Here is a 22,924-nt window from a genome sequence, read left to right as displayed (position 1 = left end):
ACAACGTATGCCAAGTGATGGCAACAGCTCACATGGCCTTCCTCCAGATGAGCTAAAAACAATACAAATAATTAACCTATTGAAAACAACTTTATCAATCAAATTAGAAGAAATAGGACAGAAATTACCCAAGTTGTACATTAACCATCAATACAAAATTATTTGAGAATGTTAATACCATAATATATAAATACACAGTTAAAGCAAGTTATTTGAAATTCTTCAAAATGTCCAAACACACTCTTAAAATATAAAAATACCCCTAATCATATCAATTGATTTTGACATACATGACATAATGAACTGAAAATTAATTGTTTTGGTAATCAATGAAGTTTAGTATTAACTGTAGAATTTTATGTATACAATTTGAGAATTTTTTTGCAATATTGAACATTCCAGTACGGACTGCTAAAATATGACTAAGAGGTAAATAAACACTGAAAACAGCCCATAAGATCACTTTATTTTTCTACCTCTAAAATTCACAAAATAAATTTATTAAATTGATGTGAATATTACATACAAAATCGATTTAATCATGAAATTAAATTAAACAAATACAACTAAACTGTCATGGCTAACTGCTGTTTCTTAAGGGTGTTTGAAACATTGAAATAACATCTAGAAAAAGTGGAATAACTCTTAATTCTTTTAGAAAAAAATATTTGAGTCAATCTTTAAGAGTTGCTTATATGTTGAAAATGCAATGTTTTAATGTTCCACTATCAATTATGTACAAGGAAAGCTACCGTATAACAGAATAGAGGGTACTTTACCACATTTTACAATGATCAACAATTATATCTATAAGGTTTAATCTAAGTAGACATGTATACTATTGTATTTAAGCTCTTCCTGCAGGAAGAATTTTTTCTACATAATTAACATTTCTTGAACTATTTACTGTGAGAAACTTAAAAATCCTTCATGAAAATAACAGAAAACTATATAAAAGAAAATAAAAAATAACTCAGTCATGTCCTGATTTAATTTGCAAAAATCTAATGTTAAATTTAGCACACACAAAATTTGTCATCAACCCTCCCTTTTTTACCATATATATCTACAGCTCTACAATTTGTGTTGAAAAATAATCCAAAAAACTAAAACGTTCCCAATTTAAGGAATTGAGAGTTACCTCCCATACCTAATAAGAAATAAGGTAATAAAACTCACCTTTTTTATTTTGTACTCCCTGATTACAAACTTGTATAGCTGTGACACAAAATTAATATAAACAAGTGCTTACAGACGTGTAAGAAGATGTTAAGAGGGAAGAAGTTCAATCTTTCCAATTGCCCAAATTTCCTCCAATCCAACAACTGCCTTTTTTTATCAATATCAATATAAAGGGAGATCAATTTTATTTACTTGACCTAAAAGGAGGTGAATCGGTTTACCTTAACTAAGAGACTCTCAAATAGATAACCAAGCCTTATCACAGGATTGCACAAAATTATAATACAGTGATTAATGAAGAAAGTCAACTTAATACATGTTTTGTTACAATGACATTTCATGTGTTTGTTTAGTAATTTGTATACTAACTGTCTATTTATACTGAAGCATATTTAAAACGTGGTTTGGCATTGAGGCCAATATATACACAATTTAAACACAGCTTCATCATTCTAAAACAAGAGGCTCCCAGGAGCCTGAATCGCTCACCTGGTTGAAATTTTGCCATTTAAGGGCAATAACTCTAACAAGGAGTTGTGAGACAATTTTGACTCCATTTGATTCATTGGACACATTTGTAAGCCTTACAATAAGGATCATTTCAGCAATTGAAAGCTATTGGCTAAACCTAAAAGATTTGTAGATGTATGCAAAAATCTGCTGTCTGACCCCATCGTTCTATTTTTAGAAACGATAGCCATGTTTTTTCAGCAATCAAAATTCGTCATTTTGTTAAGGACACCCTATAAAACAAAAATGTCAACTTTCATTGAATTCTGTGGAGCAGTTTCTGAGAAGATTTTTAAAGTAATAACATCATAAACAGAAAAAAAACTCCCAAAAAGGGCAATAACTCCAACATGGGTCAACCAATTTTCACCAAAATTTGACCACAGATAGATATCTTCATGCTGAATAATTTCAACCGTCAGATTTTGGTTAAACCTAACCGTTTTGGATAAATCTGCTGTCTGACCCAAATGTTCAATTTTTAGTAACACCAGCCATGCTTGACAACAGATCAAAAATCCAAATGTCATTTTGTTAAGGATGCCCTTTAAAACAACAAGAGACTCACAGGAGCCTGAATCACTTACCTGGTTGAATTTTGCCTTTCAAGGGCAATAAATCAAACAAGAAGTTGTCCAACAATTTTGACTCAAGAAAACTTAGATAGGACTTATCATAAGGATCATTTCAGTAAATAAAAGTCTCAATTTATCGTAGTTTTCAAGACATTGGCTGAAAACTGTTAAAAAAAAAAACCCGTCATTTTCCCCTGTCAAGGGCAATAACTCTTATAAGAAGGCGTCTGAAAAATTTTAGGCCTGAAGACTTTTGTAGTTCTAAATATAAGGATTATTTCAGCAATTAAAAGAATTTGGCTAAGCCTAACGGTTTTGGAGATATATGTGAAAAACTACTGCCTGACCCCTATGTTCTATTTTTAGTAACAGTGGCCATGTTTTTTGATGGATCAAAAAACCCCACTTCAATTCTATGCAGGATACCCCAAGGAACACTTATACCAAGTTTTGTTTCAATTGGTAAAATAGTGTCAGAGGAGAAGATTTTTGAAAGAAATAACATTAGAAATAGCAAAAAACTCTGAAAAAGGGCAATAACTCCAACGTGGCAGAACAGATTAAAAACGAAAATTTGACTGCAGATAGATCTCATCATGCTGAACACTTTTATCTGGTAGGATTGGGTTTAACCTAATGGTTTAGGAGATACATGTATATGTGAAGAACTACTGTCTGACCCCTATGTTCTATTTTTAGTAACATCTGCCATGTTTTTTGACGAATCAAAAATCCCCACATCAGTTCTATGCAGTATACCCCAAGGAACATTCATACAACGTTTAATTTCAATTGGTCCAGTAGTGTCAGAGGAGAAGTTTTTTTAAAGAAATAACATTGAGAATAGCAAAAATCATTGAAAAAGGTAATAACTAAAACATGGCTTAAGGGATTAAAACCAAAATTTGACCACAGACAGATCTCATCATGCTGAACACTTTTATCCCATGTCAAAATTTGTCTAAACCTAACGATTCTGTCTGACCCCTACATTCTATTTTTAGTAACGGTGGCCATGCTTTTCAACGGATCATACTCCCCACATCAGTTCTATGCAGGATACCCCAAGGAACATTCATACCAAGTTTGGTTCAAATTGGTCAAGTAGTTTCAGAGGAGAAGAGTTTTGAAAAATTGTTAACGATGACGATGACGACAACGACGGACGACAACAAATACCAAGTGATGGCAATAGCTCACAAGGCCTTTGGCCAGGTGAGCTAAAAAAAACCAGAAAGTTTTTTTTTTTTAAATTGACAAGAAAAGAGGTTCTTAAGTGGCACAATAATAGCTTCACAGCTTAATATTTTAAAGTTTGGGAACAAGTAGCAGTAATCATCCACTGTAATTAAGTTGTATTACATTTTAACATGTATATTGTACTGTCAGAGTAAAAGATTCTGATTGATATTGTTGAAGTGATTAAGAAACAAATCAATTTAAAATGTCAAAAGAAACAGAATCAATTACATCTGAAGTTGAATATTTACTAGGAAAATAATTCCAAATATACACACCAATGTAAGGAGCAAACAACTGAATTACTATTATGTAAAGTTAATTACACATCAGGTATGAACACATTCTTAAACATCTATAAATTCCAACAATATTAAAATCATTAGCAATGAATCTGAGGCTTTTAGTTTTTCAGGTTGTTGTGTAGGCTAAAATAAACAACTTATGTTCATGGTTGGCATGAAGATTTGGAAATGGATTTTAAATTAATGACTTTAATCTGAGTCATTAATGACATGATTGTTATCATTCTACTGTCTGGTACACTCTGATTAGAAAAAGAGCACTAACAGGAATCAGTTTTGTTAATTTGCTGTCAATCAAACCTTCACAATAATGATTAACTAGGGGTAAAAATGAACAAAATAAATAAACCTCCAAAATAATTAATTTTATGATATCCCAAGGTACAAGTTATATGAATTATCTATTTGAACACTTAGGTTGATGCAACACATTCAAATCAATTTTGAATTAATGGAGTTATAGCCAATCAAGGAAAGTGATAAACTAACATTTTTTCTTCAAGAGAGGAAATTTTGATATGATACATGTACATGTAAAACACAATGTCATGTTTAAGTTTCCCTCTCAGATTTTGTTCAGCCAAAAAACAGTTTTGAAGTTATCTGACTTCATATGGAAAAATCTGACATCCAATAAAAACAATTATAAGTTTTGTAAATCTAGAACTTAATTAAAATGATTACTTTACTTATCTGCTCGTATAGAAAGACAAAAATTGCATCACTAGTGTAGTGAAAATGACCATATTCAAGATGGTGTCCATGAAAGACCCAGGCAGTGGATGGCACATACAAACTTAATGTTTTAAAATAAATCATCTATTACAAATTTCTAAAAACTGAAAGCTGATATATAAAAAAGTGAATTACATACAAAGCTCAAAGAAATAACTCTATGATCTGTTCCTAATTTAGGTGATTCGTTAGGAACATGTATATTATGAGTCCTCCACTTTTGATACGGATCCCTGTTCTCTCTGACACCATAATGAGTTCAACATTACATTGGGATAAAGTTCATGAAATCAATCAAATCCTAAGGATCTAAGAGAAAAAAAATTAACATCAGCTATCCTGTTAAAGTATTACTAACAAAAAGATGAAATACAATTTACACATGTAAGAGAAATCCACAATATAAACATAAATTACAACCATTAATATTTAAAACAGGAGTTACTGCATAAAATCATCAACAAAAAACATAGTCACACAGTAAAACAACAATTTAAGATGAAAAAGAAATTAAATTAAAAAAATAATAATAAAAAATAACAACATGTACATTAAAATCAATAAGCACCTAAAACCTATTCACATCTGGAAGCACAACCTGATGAACAAAATACACAAATAAACAACACAGAAACAAGTCTTCAACTTCATATCACATATCTGATACTTGTTTTAGTTTTACTTTTTACAAATTACAGTTAACTTCATAAAGCAAAATTTGTTACGTGACTGTCATGATTTTTATGATTTACTTGCAAAGTTTTTATACTAAAATTAAATTTTAAGGAATTACTGTTTTTTCTGCTTATTTGAAATAACCTCAATGACCATGGTGCACATTTGAAAATAATCTGATCTGTAGGTATTCAGTGTGACCACATGATTAATGTTATTTCTTCATAGAAAAAAAAATACAACAATAATTCTTTAAATATACACTCTAAAAAGAAAGTATTTTAAAACCTCAACAATGGAAATAGAACACAAATACCAAGTAAAAACTATAAAATCATGTATGAACACATAAAACTGAACATTTCTTTGTGACTAGATTAATATAAAGCAAATTTACATGATTGTACTGCAGAAAAACAGACATAAGCAATATGTTTACAATAAAGATGAATGTACAAGTTGTCAGACATTGTTGCTGAAATGAGTTCTAATGAGACATAAATGATCTGTCAGACAATATATTACATGTATATTACATGTATATTGAAATTTTTTTCTGTATCATTACAAAGAGCATTTTCAGGCTTAAAACAATGTACATGTACAATTAAGGTGACTGATTTCCAAATGCATATTTAAAAAATTTTGTTTAACAAGTTCAATAAAGTTAGTATTTGTAAGAAATGAATTTCTTTGGCTTGATATACAATATTTTACAGATCATACAAATTGAATTATCTCCCCTTGAACCTATAATTCTGATCTAAGCTGAACTTTATATCATGTGGGACTGTCAGCAGAGCACAGTTTTAACCAAAATTACATGTACTATATAAAAATTTCATTTCAAGTTATTAATTAGTATTGGATAAGTATTGAGTATTAAGTAAGAAAATAGAACACAAATTAAACGTATGTTAATACTGATAGCAAATAAAATGAATGGAAACTAATGTTAAGATTTGATCCAATTTTACAAGTAGAACATTGTAACCAGTTATCATGCCAGATACACATATACATTTCTCAGTAAACTCAGAAGATGGACTATCTTCTCTCAAAACATTTTTATGTTTACAACATATACATACAATGTTATTTGAAACCATTGAAGAAGACATGACAACAATATGTGAACCAGGGGTAAACAATCTTAATTTGCATTGTATAAATTGTTCATTCATGTCAGTTGATATTGTCGAAAAAATTAATACAAAATAATAAAAAAATTATGATTAAAGTACATTCATCTGCTGAAAATCTTTAAGTGTACTATAATTGTCATTCTTACAAAGAAACTGTTTAAATTAGCACCATATCAATTCAAATTTTTTACAATGTACAATGTATAAAAAAAACAAACTTAGAATGATCATTTCAGATATCATCAAGTCATATCAAATAAATTTTAACTGTTCAAAGAGGCTTCCAAACATACTTCCTTAATTTGCCAAGCAAATATCACAATTCAATTTAAGTCCAAAAATGTTTAGTTTACTGAAGAACAATTAAGCATCTCCTTATTAAAGACAAAATTTAATAAAAAATTTCAACATTTCAAAAAGCATTACCAATAGAGCTGTTATGTCTGGTCTTCCTGCTTCCTTCATCCTCTTCCGAAACTTGACGATTGCTGAGTGCTGTTGTTCTGTCAAAATCTATCTCTGCGTAACTCGGTCCTGGGGTAGAGGGAAGTGAAGTCACAATTGATACAGGGGGAACAATTCCTGATGATGGCTTTGGATTAACTTGTATGTAATTCAATGTGGGTTGTGTGTTTCTAGGATTAATATTTGTGTAGTCTGGTTCCCTTATCAGCGGAGGTGGTGGTACAATTGGTCGTAATTCTTGTTTCTGAGTTTCATTCAATGGGCCAATATTAATATAGTCCACAGGCTTATCACTGTCTAATGGGGGATCCTGGTCAAATACTTCATTCATATTTATATCATCACAGTCTGCTATTTCTGGGTATCTACCATCAGGTTCTGAGCCAAGTCGTCTCTTAATGTTAGATTGATCCTGCCTCATAGTAACAGTCTGATTGTTTACATTCAAGTTCAGATTTGTTAAACTCTCTGTACTTGTTGGAAAATCAGGGTCAATATAATTTAACTTTGGGTTTGTCTGTTGTAAGTCTGGCTTAGAGTGTAGAATGTCTATTAAGGCTGATGCAGTGTCAACTGCAGCAGTTCCATTAGCCCCAGATGGTGTCACATTTTCATATCCATGTTGCTCATGTTCACTAACAACTGCTTGATTTATGTAATTCATTTCTCTCATTCTTGAGAGTCCTGTATTTCCATTAGGAACAGAAAATGACATTAAATCATTCATTTCAATAGTTGATGGTGGGCGACTATTTGAATGTGGTGTATGATGATTGAAAGAACGTGTTGTTGACATGTCGCCTTGTCCAACTCTCAAAATACTTTCCTGCACAGCACGAAACAAAAGCTCTGCCCTTTTACATTTGAATGCATATATACCTGGCCCAGTACAGCAGCGACGCCCACTTTCAAATGAAAACAATTCCTCCTCCCAGCCATATCTCCTCAAGCACCTAAGTGGCCAGGTTATCTGATCATGACCCTTTTGGCGGAGTATCAGGTCAGTATCAGTGACCTCTATTTTCCCAGGTATATGTTTCACACCATGCTCATCAACATTGTAAACTCGGAAAATCAACGAGTTCCTATTCCCATCTCTTTTGGACAGGACACACCCCATTATCAATCAAATCCAATACCTTAATGGCTGCATACCTACAATGATAAAACATAATATGGTATTTATACATAAATCACAAACCACATCATGTCCAATATAGTTAAACAATAAAACTGCCATTACCATATAATGTCCATGGTCTAAACAAATGTCTTTATTTTGTCTGATTAAGTGTTGTAGTAGAGTTACATACTTATTACATGTATATATAGATCTTTCAAAGATTGTTGGACCAGTTTTCTTTGTCTTTGGCCTTGATAGAAAACTTATTGTACATAATACAATCACATGCGTAATATGCATTATATAGAATTTTCTAAACTGAAAGTTGCATATAAATGTAAGAATTATATATAACACCATCACTTTTAAAGTCCATGTATAAAAAAAATGACAACTAAATGCAAAATCATAAACCTACCATATACATGAGGCATGTGAGTCATTATGAAGTAGAAAATTAGCATGAAATACTGCTAGTAAATAATAGTCATAAATGATTACCTATAGGGTAATCTGAAACACATCAGCTCGTAATGCATTTGTTATATCCTTCATTAAAATTTCATTTTAACTCCAATTTGAAAACTATTAGGCAGTGATAAAATACCCCTAGGTTTCAATTATGTATCAAAATTCCACTACAAAGCAATTCATGTGATGTGAAAGTGAATAGCTTTACACAGACTTTCCGACAGACATAAATGTCTTTATTTATCAACCTTTCTTAGTTTTGTTTTTACGACCATATATGATATAGAACACCTACCACAACTATCATATCAAAAAGAGTATGTGTGTGTGGGTACAAAGTGTATTCATAACATGTTGTCATAAATATTTTGACATTTCAAAACAAAGTAATTATTAAAAAATATCATTTCCCATAGGGATATAATTTTAGAAAATATACATGAAATATGAGGACAAAAACTAAGAAGCTCTATGACGACATTCAGATAAAATTTGATGATTACAAATAATTATACATACACAAAAATGGCTTTTATTGATGCATTTTGAAAGATAAGAAAGTTGTTTTCAAACCAAATTTGGATATAACTTTAAATAATACAAATATCATTTGGATGACATGACACAAGAACTATTGCTGGCATTATTAAAACAAAAGATCCTACATATAAATTACTATTTGTACACCTTTAAGTTAGGCATAATGTGATATAATCTACAAGTGATTCTCAAATTTTCACTCAAGTTATTACATCAGGAAAATGCCAGTTTTGACACTTTTTGACTTCTTATTATTAAACAGTTCAAGTCCCTTACTCAAAAATCAATCCAAACCTTTGTTTTGTGGCAGTCTATGCCATTTAATTTCTGACAACAAGTCCGAGCTAAAAAATTTCAAATGAAAGTAATCATAGGCATACTAGCCTATTTCTGCCAGCCAACCTGCATTTTTATCAGCCATGGCTGTCAGGCTGCTGGTCAATTTCGAAGATTGTTGTGCACAAGTCTCATATTTAACAATCCCAGCCTTAAGGTATGGTATCTTGTAATACAATTTAATTGAGATCCATCTTTATTTTTGAATATATTTCCATTTAAGTTAATTTGTGAAAAAGTTCTAAAATCATTGTACCATTCTGGCGTGTAGCTACCATTAATGCAAAAAATAATTTGCTTTCACATCATTTTGTCAACAAAAAAGGGCTAACCACCCAGCTAAGTAAGTACTTGAAGCAAGCTTTTTATTATATCTTTCTTGATAACTTTATTGATGAACTTAAGAGGGTGTTTGATGGATAATTCTGACCTTTTTTAAAGCCAGAAACTTACCATATACACTCTCATTTGGAATCATTGAACTTGGAGTCTGTAGATAAACTCTACGAAACATACAGGTATGACCTCACAGAGAATGAAGAGCATCAAAAGGCGGAAGAGACACTAGTCGGACCGGGATGTAATAGAACTTTACTTATGCCTACTCTGTCTCTCACAAATAAAGGACTGTATCCACATCAAACACTGACAGATTTCCGTTCACCTTTTGGTGCAAGAAAGATCAACAGCATTGGCCAAAATACACATTCACAGATATGGATATCTACATCAAAAAAAGTTCTATGTTCATTTATTTGGCCAAAAAGAAAATAGAGGTATGGACTTGGTAATTAAATTCAATTAAATTTACCATCTTTTGTATCATACATGTATATTTTGTACCATCTTTTGTATTACTGGTACGTGCACATTTCACTGACCTGTTTGCTCACGGTTTACAAATAAATAAAACCAAATTTTCATAACCATTATTTGTTTATCTCTAATATCAACTTTCTATTTAATAATTTAAAGGAACTTTGAAGTTTCAGAGAAAGGGGTCAACCATGAAACCTCATGTTGTTCAGGTGTCAAAAATACAATTATAGCCTAGTATTCATTGTGTTCAACAATAAAAAAAAATAAACTTCAATGAACAGCATTGTCTCAAAAATCTAAATAAGATCAAGGCTGTTTCTTACCAATACATGTACATCCGAATAATCACACTTCAGATAATCAGATTCAGCAAAATAGTCATTTACAATTAATTCTAAAATATGGTTAATTATAAAGTTTTTCTAGTTAAGAACGCCCTCCAATTCCTCTGATACCAAGAGCTTCTAGGAGGCTCCACCCTCCCGGATCCCAACTTAGGCATAGCCCTGAACCTTTCAGCATTAAGCAGTCCCCAGACCCTTGCCGCAAGATTTCTACTTTCCCATGCTTAGTAGCTAGGGCATGCACTAGCCATTTGAATAATGATTTTGAAAGCCTTTTATTCAAAGCTTTGCAAACGTATGCAACTTTATGATGTCATATGATGTAAAATGGCAAACCAAACATGAAATCATTCCCATTAGAGAGAGCCAATTGCTTAGCAACAGAAATTTTCACTATTGTTTACAAACCCTGAAAATTTTGCTTCACAGTAGATATCAGAAAAAAACCACAGACATAACAACTTGTTGAGAGTGAAACTAAAAAAAAATAAAGAGAAAAAAAATACAAGTATCAAATGAAATTTGCAGAAATTAAGACTTAAATTTGAGATGCTCTTCAGGTTACAGACCACTAAATCAACCTATGAGCATTTGGAAGTACGCAAAAATAGTCCTATGCAGAAATTACCCCCGTTCACATAATGCTGTGAAAAAAGTTCTCATTTTATTTTAAAAATTTAAACTCTTTCTGAAAGGAAAAACATTTCTGTGCATTTAATAGGTGCGTTTTGCTTCTTGTGATGTGAAGCCTAATCTCCATAATGATTTCTAAATATACCCCTATCTTGTGAAAACACTGGGATTTCCCATGCTATTTATAGACCCTTCACTTCCATCGACCAGTACTGCACTGCAAGTCTACTAACCCCACATGCCATTCTGAAGATTGTGAGCTGAAATATGTAGAATCATGCTGATATGTTGTCCTCTGCAGGTTGAAGTTAAGGTAAAGTCCAGAGAAGCCATTGAATATTGTAAAATTAGCATTGAAGCCTATGGAAAGTGGAATTAGTGGTTTCTAGCCTGCAGGAGATAACAGATCTAATTGTCTCAAACAATGAACTAGTGAGAAATCACAAAATGACAACTAGGATTTGAGACAGGAAGTATCAAAGTAAACCTTGTAGGTGAGATGCAATATAATATTCTAGTGAAATTTTCAAGATTGACCTCATTTGTCACAGTCAAATTTCGGCATGCTGTTATAAGGTAACAGTATTCTGATGTAAGAAGGGACAATGAAAAAAATGTGAAGTATTTGATAAACCCCTATTTTTCATTACCCCAGGGTAATGTTATACTGTGAAAGTATTTTTGTTCATGGGGTACCAATTTTCATGGTTTTTGTGGGTCCGGTAAACCATGAAATTTGGTTCCCAGCAAAGAGGAAATTTCCCATTCATTTGTGTGATAGAGTATAAAATCCATGAATTCAAGAATCCACGAACTGATATTTTTCCCTAAACCATAAAAATTGGTACCCACGAATAAAAGTACCTTAACAGTATCTTTCCTCTTATAACTGAAGGGAACTCTTTATCTATTATGAACTAATGTCCTATAATTGTACAATTAATAACGCTGAAACTCCCTTGTGGACTTGAGAAGGAAATTGTAGTATTGATTCTACCATGAACAATTTACTTTGTTCTAGATTACACATCAAATCATAATGTCTTCACAACAATACCAGATAATGGCATCCGTAAGGCAGCATTGTCTTTCAGAAATTAAATGAAAATAATAATTTAATGACTGCCTTGGTCAAGCAATTACTAATAATAACAATCATCCATTTTACAGTTACATATATTTTTTTTGAACTACTTTGACTGTCTTTTGGGGGGTTTGATCACCAGCAAAGACTTAGGGTTAGTGTAATGATTGTGTAGCTGAGAGTCAGAATAATATGTATGAGAATGGTGGCATGCCATTACCAACATGATATTGCTTCTGTGAGTTAGCAAACTAAATATCTGTGTTCAATCCATGTGAGTGACTAGTAAAAGCATGGTCAGTTCAAACCTTCTCATTCTGAAAGGCATATAATATCTTTCATTCAAAGGGATTAAGCTAAAAATCAATCAATCAACAGACCCCTTTGTGGTAACTTGATGTGCATACATAATACACTTCCGTAAGGCAGGGCTTGGGTAGAACATAGTTAGCACAAAAGGGTCTATTATGCCATATTACTGTTTTTTTTAAATCTTAGGTTGTTTTTCCAAAACAGATGGTACACCTATATACAAATATATAGTTCTTGGTAGAGATTTCTCATACTTTGTAAGAAATAATTCCAAATCATCTTCCAAATATACAGAGGAAGATGTTTACAAAATGTTGGAATTTTAAATAGACAACATATTTGTCCAGTGTGGTGGACGTGTTTTCAACAAACGGTTGGCATTCCAATGGGAACAAATTGTGCTCCTTTACCTGCTGACCTATTCCTTCACTCTTATGAGGCTGACTTTATAGCTGATCTGATCAGAAAGAAAGAATATCATCTGGCTAGATCCTTCAATCTCAGTTTCCGCTATATAGATGACGTATTATCTTTAAACAATCCTAATTTCGGGGATTTGATGCATCACATCTACCCAAAAGAACTTGAGATAAAGGATACTATAGACACTGTGAAGTCAGCCTCATATCTTGACCTACACTTAGAAATCGCTGGTAAAGGAAAACTATTTACCAAACTTTACGACAAACGTGATGACTTTTCATTCAGAATTGTCGACTTTCCTTTCATCTGTGGCAACATCCCTTCAGCATCTGCATATGGTGTGTTCATATCACAACTCATACGTTATGCCAGAGCTTACTGAAACTACACAGACTTTTTGTATCACACTAGAACTCAAACAAATAGGCTTCTGGAACAGGATTATGTTGCTACAAGATTGAAGTCATCACTACAGAAGTTTTATTTTCGTCATCATGAACTCGTGGATCGTTATGGTGTATCCATCTGCACCATGAAAACTGATTTACTCAACAGGTCATGGTTCTCCTTTCCTCGTTTGTCAACCCCAGACATGACTTTTTATGAGCAACTCGGCGGGTGTTTCTAGAAAAGCAGAGGACACTTACTTTACCGGTGCACCTGGCCCATGCCCCCAGTTTTTAGTGGAGTCTGAGTTGCTCATTTGCTTTTGTTACTTTGTATGTATGATTTTATTTACTTTATGTTCTTTGTTGTTTGTGTCTGTTTTCCATGTCTGGTCTTTGTCCCTGGATTACATTCTTTTGATTACCGCTATAACCTTGGTTCCCTTGATTACTCTTTGAATCAGCATCACACCTTACTGACATTCAGGCTACATAAACTTGTACTTGTATTTATAGATTTTCTTTTTATGGGGTTATTTTCTCACCTCTTATGCCATCAATCATGAATGACCAGACAAGAATTGTCCCTAAACTAAAATTAAATACAATAATAAAAGAACATTTTCTCATTTACCCAGTCCATAAATTAGATTACAAACTGTCAAAACAGTTACCAGCGCCAGAAATGATACATGTAGGTTACCTGTGCTAACACAGAAAATCATTATTTTGATTGGCCTAATAAATAGTTGTCATCCTCACCAGCTCCTAAAAAGGGTGCATGGGCCAACGCGTAAAAATAGGTCTGTCACTCGAAAATGGTCATTTTTGTCCATTTCTGGTCATTATTTGCTACCTGTGGGGTTCAACGGGAACAAATCAGGAACCAAAGCACATTCATCCTACAGCCTGAAGACTGTGAAGGCTACTGCAGCCAAATAAAGTGTGTTACATTCACAAGTGGGGGGTCAGGAGCCCCCTGAAGGATCATTCATGTGAAAAAATGAGGATTTTTTTCCAATTTTTGGCCTCCATTGTCCATAAACCGGAAGTAGTCAATACAAGGGATTGACATTGAAATAGTGGTGACAGAAATCATTCTTATTTAGTTTCCAGGTGAAACAGAGTACTACAGATTTATTCTGCTCTGGCGACGGTTCAAGAAATGAACCCTACCCCCCAAAAAATCTCATTTTTTCTGACAACGGAAACTCGTGACCTCTTCTTTTAGCTTTCAAGTCATTATTTTTTAACAATCTCTATATAAGATAGCCTCATTCTAAAGCAGTCATGCTGCTTGCAGATGGACACAAAGTGTGCTTTCCTAAACTCAGATTTACACTACCAGAACCGATCAAGCGGAACATGGTCCAATCCTGAACAGGTCCGGGTGTAGCACGACAAGGGTTAAGATGGTTTTTGTGTAGAAGGGAAGTTGCTACACATGTGTTCACTCAAGATATTTGCATATATGTTGCTATTGATGATTAAACACAAAATATATGAAATTTGAAAGTGAACACTTGTACAGTCAATGTTAAAAGAGCCAAAAACTGTGCAAAATTATATGTTTTGCATGATCTATCACAATTTTTTCCAATTACAGCAGTTTGAAGGGCTTATAGATCTGTACATGATCATATATGTTCATATTACTAATAAAAAACATTCAAATCAATTGAAATATACATTAAAAAGTTTGAGAAACATCACACAACTTTCTTAAAGTACACTTTGATTTTGAGGCAAGATTTGCTCTTATTTGACCTACTCCTTTTCAGTCAAAATAGGAGGGTGCTATCAACTTTAAATCACCACTTATTTTAAACTATGCCCCCCTCCTGAAAATGTTATCCTTTTGACAAATTTCTGTGATAATCTATCCCATTCAAACTATTATATCCACATGTACTAACTATTCCGCCAAAGTTTGCAGAAAATCTGTCATAAAAAGGAGGTGATAATAAAATGACAATGCTGCATGTAATTCCTGGAGTTCCTCGGATGCTGTTAACATGGTCAAGTGAACAAATTATTGGGTATCAATTTCTGAGGTTTCAAAAAATGATTAATATGGTATATAGTGTTTAAAATCAATTTCGCAGGTACTATTGTTCACAATTTTCTATCCACAGCAAAAATAGCGAAAATTAGTACACCATGAAAAGTAAAACATTTACAGTTCTAACTGTATAATTTTTAACTACATGTGTAAGCCTCTCCCTGACCAACCTCTGTGAAAAATCCCATCCAAGCTATGCTTTTTTGACATTTTGAATTCTGCACAAGTACAGCATGACATTCGTCAATTTGAAAATGGAAAGAAAATGGCATTCATTGACTTGATTTATAAAAAGACATTTTTTTTATAATTTTGTTCAGATAAGCCTAATTTTTGGTACTAAAAAGTTCATGCAATTTTTTAGTTTAATTCCTAGCATTCCTTATTTCAAGAGTAGAATTGAGAAAATTGTGTCAAAAAAACATCAAAAGAATAAGTGAGATGTTGTATTTACACATCGGTTCATTATATTAATTTGAAGATAGGTTCAACAGAAATCAAGGTAGGAACAACTCAATTAATGATAGGATTAATTCAATTGTACCTATTGGTATATGTACCTTTAATATTTAAAATTCATTTGAAGGTAGGTTCAGTTTATTCAAGGATAGGTCTTTGCCGAGCATACATGTACCATGATACGTCCACAGCTAGTTGAACTCTGTTTACTTCAGGCAAGTGGGGAAACAATAGTGAATACTAGTTTTTGACATCCAACCTATTGGGACTTGTAGTTTACAATGGATATATAGGTTGAGGTTAGTGTATTTTTACATAAATTGAACCTATCTTCAATGAATTTAATGCACCCTAAAGCAGACCTTTATACTTAAATTGAACTACAAAATATTGTGCAATATTGTGTCCAACCAAAATTTTAATTTCTCCACTCTCACACATGAGTTACTCATGCCCTCCACTGTGATTTCACCAAAGTAAAAACCGAGATAAAATTGCTCCATTGCGTTACTTTCCAATATTTTTTTTCTGTACATAACTGAGAAATGTTATTTAAATGCTAGAACCATTAAATATACAAATGTACCTTGGTATAAGGACAACATAAGACAATTTTTACTTGGAAGTCATGTGACTTCTGAGTCTTTAAACCATCTGATGTCAATCAAAAGGACTTCCGGTTGATAACTGCCTTAAAAGTATTTCACTGCGAAAGAGATCTGGCGGATGAATATCAAAATGTATCAAATTGATTGTCTCATATAAATACATTGCCTATTTATATAGTATATAATTGAAATTATATTTTACATGATTGATTGTAAATGAAACATTCAAATAATTATATAGAACTATTATATTTTATTAATGCCTTTGAAATTCATATATGGATTCCAAGTGATTGGCTACATTTAAAACTAAACAAGTACATGTACTATCTTTAAAAAAAGACAGGCAATGCACTAAAATTTTGTTCTTTTTACTTACAGTTTCTTTATTTCATTCAAGAAAATTAGCACATGGTTTAAATACAGTTTTTTTTCAAACGCCACTCGGTTCTCAGTATTTGGCCAATCGAAAAACAGAATTTCAATCAGGTGACTTTCCATACAAGAGCGTCCTTAAGGTCAAAGGGTAAGAAGCGAAACTATAACGGCTTCATCAGAAAAAAGGTTGTCAAGGTTACACATTGAGAAACAAAATGAAATGAATCAAAAAAAAAAAAAAAAAAAGAGAGCGAAATTTAAATTGAAATTTTGAATCATCAGTATGTGTGGATGTGTAGTTCTAGTAGTGGTGAAAGCACTGACCCCGTTGTAAATAATTAATATTTTTGGAAATACAGAAAGAAAAAATTACAATCAGTGAATTACAAAGTTTTTATAATACCTATAAATATCACATGACTTCCAAGGTTAAACGCCATCGGCGCTTTGATTGAAATGGTGACTCCACTAATAATGTCTCCACTGTAGAGAGTGGAGAAATTGAAATTTGTGGCAACTGTAATGTACATGTAAGTCTTTGCCGAGCACACCATGATACAACAACCAGTTGAACTCTGTTTACTTGAGGTAAGTGTGGACGCAATATTAGTTTTTGGACACATTTTAAACATGGGGATTTACAGTTTATAATGGACACAACAGCTCATTTGGACAATATTTTTAAATTCAAAATAAGCTTAGGGGTGCATTCATGCCATTTCATTTATCACTTTGTACCTCATTATCCCAAAAACAGTAAATGATAGGGTAAATTTGGTAAGCATACATGTACTTCTTAATAGGGAAAGACCACCTTTGCATTAAGTTAGGCTCTTATGAAAAATCATACCCACATAAACAAAAATAAATAACCTTTAATTCAAAAATGCGCTTTAGTAAAATGTACGAGTCTATTACACATTCAAAATCTTTGAAATATACATGTACATGGATAGCCATCTTGCAGAACACTTCTATCAGAAGGGAGATCAAAAGCAGACTTTATAGATTTTTATCGATAGCTTACGATTAGCTCGTGACATCAGTAAGTCAGTTTGGTACTGATACAAGTACATGTAAGTTTTGGTATCTCATGTAAATTTTACCTGTTCACCTGGACAGGTACAAGTAGCTAAGTTAAATAAGTATTTAGTTATTATTAGTATTGTACTGCATATTAATATGTAAACAACAAAAGTTTTACCACAGGCTTACTATATATGTTAATATTTTACCCCCAGCTTTAGCTGGGGGTAAAATAATGTGACATTAATGGTCAGCCTGTGGTAAAACAATGATAAAATGGAGTTTCCATGATTTATTTTCTAAATAACATATCAGTAGTCTTCCCTTTTAAAGCTCTAGTATTAAGGTATGGATTTTCATATGGAATCCCAATAAAAAAAAATTCAAAATTGTACCAAAAATAAAAAAGTCAGTTTTTTGGGGTGTGGTCCCCTTTGGCCCCTTATAACTCAAAAGCTGTAAGAGATCTGAAATCTGATTAAAAAATGCATGCAGGAATTTTTTTTCATGTGGAATTTAATAAAAAAAAATTGAAATCATACCAGAAACAAAGAAGCTTACATGTAAATGTATCATCAAGAAATCAGAAAAAAAACTTGTTTCTGGCCCCTATGTGGCCCTTTATTCTTACTTTGTTCAAATCACAACCCCAAAAATCGATCCGTCTTCCTTTTGTGATATGGCACCTTTTAATACAATTTCAAAAAGATTCATCTACTAATACTAGTTATTATCTGGACTTCAGATATAGGGAGGTTTCTGACTCACTTTTGGTCCCTGATTTCCGAAAAGTCTCCCTCAAAAATCAATCCAAGGCTGACCACTGTAGTATACATTGTAGAATATTGCGGATATGGTACAAAGAAACAAATGCACTATCGTATAACCTTAATAAAAATAGTAAATACTTGCAGAGATCACCAGAAGATCTTTAACAAGTGAGAACACACCTTTAAGCAGGCTCTGAAAAGCTCTGACAACAAAAGTAATAAAATCCACTATAACAGAATGTATATCCTTCTTCAAAATAGTCAAATAACATTAATGACTACCATCTTCTGACTGTGCATGTTTTATAAGGCCTTAACCATCCCTGTTTAATGAAAGGTCAATAACAAACTGAAACAAATATTCACTCAGTAATATATCAAATCTCCTTTTATGAAATGCTTCAACATTTAACATATATATACAAAGCGAGATATCCAATAAAAGAACGCTCCCAATAACTGCACCTACATGTATATTTAATAAATAGAACCTATCTTTAATTATTAAGGTATAATTAATTAAATATATATTAATTTGGTGTTCCATATACTTTTAGTTACACATTTTGTACCTGTACAGTGTGGGAAACCATTTTTTTCCCAACTTGCCATTCTGGCTAGTGGAATACTGATCTTGCTAGCCAAACAGAAATTTAACTAGCCAATTTTTTTATTTTCCTTTTTATGTAGTGCTTTAACATTGCATGTACTTAAATTTGTCTGTCTTTAAATGATATACAATGTCTGTATTACATATGTCTAATTATGTATCTGTATATCTGCATGACTTTTGTGTACTTGCATGTGTTGTTTTGTTATGTGAGCCATAATAAAAGCTCTACAGAGCTCAGGGGTTTCATTAATTTTTCAGGCAGGAGGTACTTTACAGAAAGTAGGAGGTACCAAATAAATTTGGCAAGGGGTCTGGGGACCACTTATGGCCCCCACTGAGTCCAGGGCAATGCCTTGTTAGGGGTCCAGGGAGGCAAAGCCCCCCGGAAGCTCCTGGATGTTAGCCTTTTTGAGATTTAAATTTCGACTTGAAAATATGGGATTAAGTCAGCAATATTTGCTTCGGTTTTGTTTAAAATACATGAATTTGAAATCAAGATATATGATGAATCATAACTGATTTAGTCTCAAAACCCTGAAATCCTGGAGCTCCCCACGATTCCCACCAGATCCATTTCTAGACTAATGCTGATGAACTTTGTTGACTATTTAATACTAAGCCATTTGATAAATGTCATATTTTGTTCTTAGGCTTTTATTTACTTGTTACAAAATTTGAACACTAACACATGCAAATAAAAGCATAGGAGCAAAACTGAACATTTATTAAATGAAATTTCATAACATGTGGTAGTTCCTAGTGCTGATTATTTTCATAATAAAATAAAACTTTGTTGTTGTTTATTGTCTAATTATTACTGTGACATGTAGAGCAATTGCATGTGTCTTATTGTGAAACGTTGGTCTAAAAATCATAGTCTGATAAGAAATTCTTTGCTTTAGAAAAAGAACAAGGCTGGCAGTTTTAGTCTGGCTGACTTTTAGACGAACAGAATGTTTTAAACATTACAATGTATTTATTTTCTATTATAATCTGTAGCCGTGTTGAATCTCGGAGCCAATATTTTTTTTTCTATTCTTGTGAGCAAAGGCCAGACATATTCTTTTCAAACTTATTGTTGCCAGAATATTTTTACCAAAACTCCCCCTCCGTGCCGAATCAAATGGTCGTCCCTTATATCATATTTGAATTCTGTAAAAGTCTGCTTCACGTGTTGACTCGTTGTCAACACTAAAATTCCTGCACTCGTCTGCACAAATCACAACAAATATCGGGAAAAATGACTGTGTGGGGAAATTCCAAATACGAACAGCATTTTTTAAAACGTTTTCATAGAATCTTCACCTGTTTAGCTTTTTGTTCAGCACAAAATAATTGGTGATTGACATTGTTAAGTCACCACATGTTTTCTATAAATGGATACTACTTTAAAGGTTACATTAGCGCAATTATGTCTCCTCGGTAATCAGCCAGATCTTTACCCCAACATGCAGCCCAGTGGAAAATACAGAAACGTTCACGATTGGTGGGTAATAAAAAAGATATTTTCAAGAAAAAATTGTACGAACAGTAAGGAACCAAAAGTATTGAATTTGAAGATAGCAGCCCATATATGTTTATTTTATGGAGCACTTAAGGCTTAGGGTGGCTACTGAAAAATTGATGTTTGTAAAAATATCCCCTTTTTTAACCTTAATTTATAGGCAAAAATGCCGTATGACATGGTGGTTTTTATTTAAAAATTTAAAAGCTATATGGGTGTATTTTAGCAACACTGCATTAGATTAGAGAAATTTCCCTCAGATCTATTTTTAGATATTAGTGGAAGTGAGGACCCCCTATATGGAAATTGCATTGCAAATAATTGGGCTCTTATATCCAAAATCGTCGTAGGTTAAAGCGCTTTACCGATTAGATTCCGATGCGGATCTCGATGAAGATACCAATATAAACAATAATAAACACTAAAGGTTGCAATTTTGGAGACATACCTGTAGCTTACAGACGGAACGATCTTAGATACCTATTTACTAGATTTTTAATCATGATTTTTTATGTTTTTATTTTATTCTGCCAGTACCAGACGCTACTGTAGCCGGGTAAAAGAACCGGTACCAGCTCTTAATGAAAGCACTGAGAGCTGATTTTTTTTGTAATGTGCAATCGACTATAAATAAAAATTTCTGTTCTGTTCTGTTTTTTTTTACGTGCATGTTTCAACTTAGAAGTCATCAGAAGTGGTTGAAGGGCGGTACTCTGCGGTATGGCTGAATCTCAAAACTTTTTGTATAACACACCATTCTGACCCCAACCCGACATATCAATATCAAATAAAAAAGAAGAGGGTTGCAGGGTCAGAGGAAATTCAAACTATACTCGGCGTCACATAAATAAGATACTGTTAAAACTTGAATAAAAATATTGTCTACGACTTTATTGACATCTACCGTCATTTAAATTGTCTTAAATGACTTGCTCATTCGTTTAGCCAAACGGCTTCTCCCTAAACCTTGAATCCTTAAATTCCTGTGAGATTTTAATTCTCGGTCCCAATATTTACATTATCAAAAGTCGGCCATGTTTACAGTGATTGGGTTGCTAGGAGATGTTGTTTACTTTTAAACGGTTTGTCCAAAAACTGAAGAACCCAGAATGCATTTCGGCGCTAATTCGAATATCTCAGATTTATTCAACACGAACATCGTACAACACCAAGAAGTTGATCAAACAGACGATAGTCACCAGAGTTCGAAGGGAACTTACGAACTTCGATTGTAAACAAATTGTCCCGTAGAAACCAACATGGCGGATATTAGTATAGGATTTTCCCGTAAGGATTTGTTACGCACGATTTCAGCCAATGAACGACTTGTTGGAACTATCACGTCATGCATATATGCGAACTATCTTCAGATTAAATAAAAGAGAGACAACTCTAGCCGTAAGTCCCGACAGTTTAAAAAATAGAGCTTCAAATCGAAAATGTGCTGTATGTGACTTCGAGTATAGTCTATACTCTTGACCAGTTAACGACTAGGCTAAAGTTTATTTTGTTCACAGATATGCCCTTGGTTCAATGATTTATACGGTGGCATTCCGATTTTTTCTTTTTAATCTGAGCTCATACTAGACTTACAATATAAATTCACTTCGAGTTCTTTAAAACTACACCTATCTTTACTCTCCACTCCAGTCCAGTTCATACAAATCAAAATTATCATTGAACCACTGTCTCAGATCTTACTGTTTTAAAGTATTTTTGTCATGCATTCATTTCGTGTCATAAAGAATATACGAGTTTGTGTCTTACCTGTCCCTTAATCGAAGATTTTTCACTTCAATCGACTCTAAAAGCAGGTGAATTTTAAAATCAACACATGCCCATTCATTCAAGAGTCAATAACTTCCGTTCATTTACATTGTCCTTGACCTTTGGATCTCGACCGAATCATCCTCTGCAAATTACGTTACCCGATAAAAATCAAAGTGCTTTGTATACTGAAGGTGTAACAAATACCAAGTCATAGAGACAAATACATAGATTTTTTTTTTAAAGTGGAATATATGTGTGCATGTTACATACGCTCTGTATAGTTTTTTTACCTACATTTTTAAAATAACAATAACAGCATTGGATGAACATATATTGTATAGAAGCCTTGAACGAAGAAGAACCTTTATTTATTTTACCAAATTTACTTAGATGATTTCCAATTCTTTTTAATACATGTAACTTTTGTGATGC

The 22,924-nt window shown here is 32.8% G+C and overlaps 1 protein-coding gene across 1 annotated transcript; it reads right to left on the bottom strand.

Moving 5' to 3' along the window:
• Positions 1-3,542: 3,542 nt before the first annotated feature.
• Positions 3,543-22,619, bottom strand: LOC148615183 (uncharacterized). Its single transcript, XM_088589835.1, has 2 exons — positions 22,490-22,619; positions 3,543-7,986 (listed from the first exon to the last, which is right to left on the bottom strand). The coding sequence occupies exon 2, from the start codon at positions 7,949-7,951 to the stop codon at positions 6,779-6,781; it is 1,173 nt and encodes a 390-aa protein (XP_088445961.1). The 5' UTR covers positions 7,952-7,986; positions 22,490-22,619; the 3' UTR covers positions 3,543-6,778.
• Between the last annotated feature and the right edge of the window lie 305 nt (positions 22,620-22,924).

The sequence above is a fragment of the Perna viridis genome, chromosome 6 (genome assembly GCF_037379345.1).
Source record: "Perna viridis isolate PV_CMFRI_1.1 ecotype Kerala chromosome 6, ASM3737934v1, whole genome shotgun sequence".
Lineage (NCBI taxonomy): Eukaryota > Metazoa > Mollusca > Bivalvia > Mytilida > Mytilidae > Perna > Perna viridis.
Note: the sequence above shows the minus strand (reverse complement) of the source record. Positions and strands in the feature narration are given on the sequence as shown.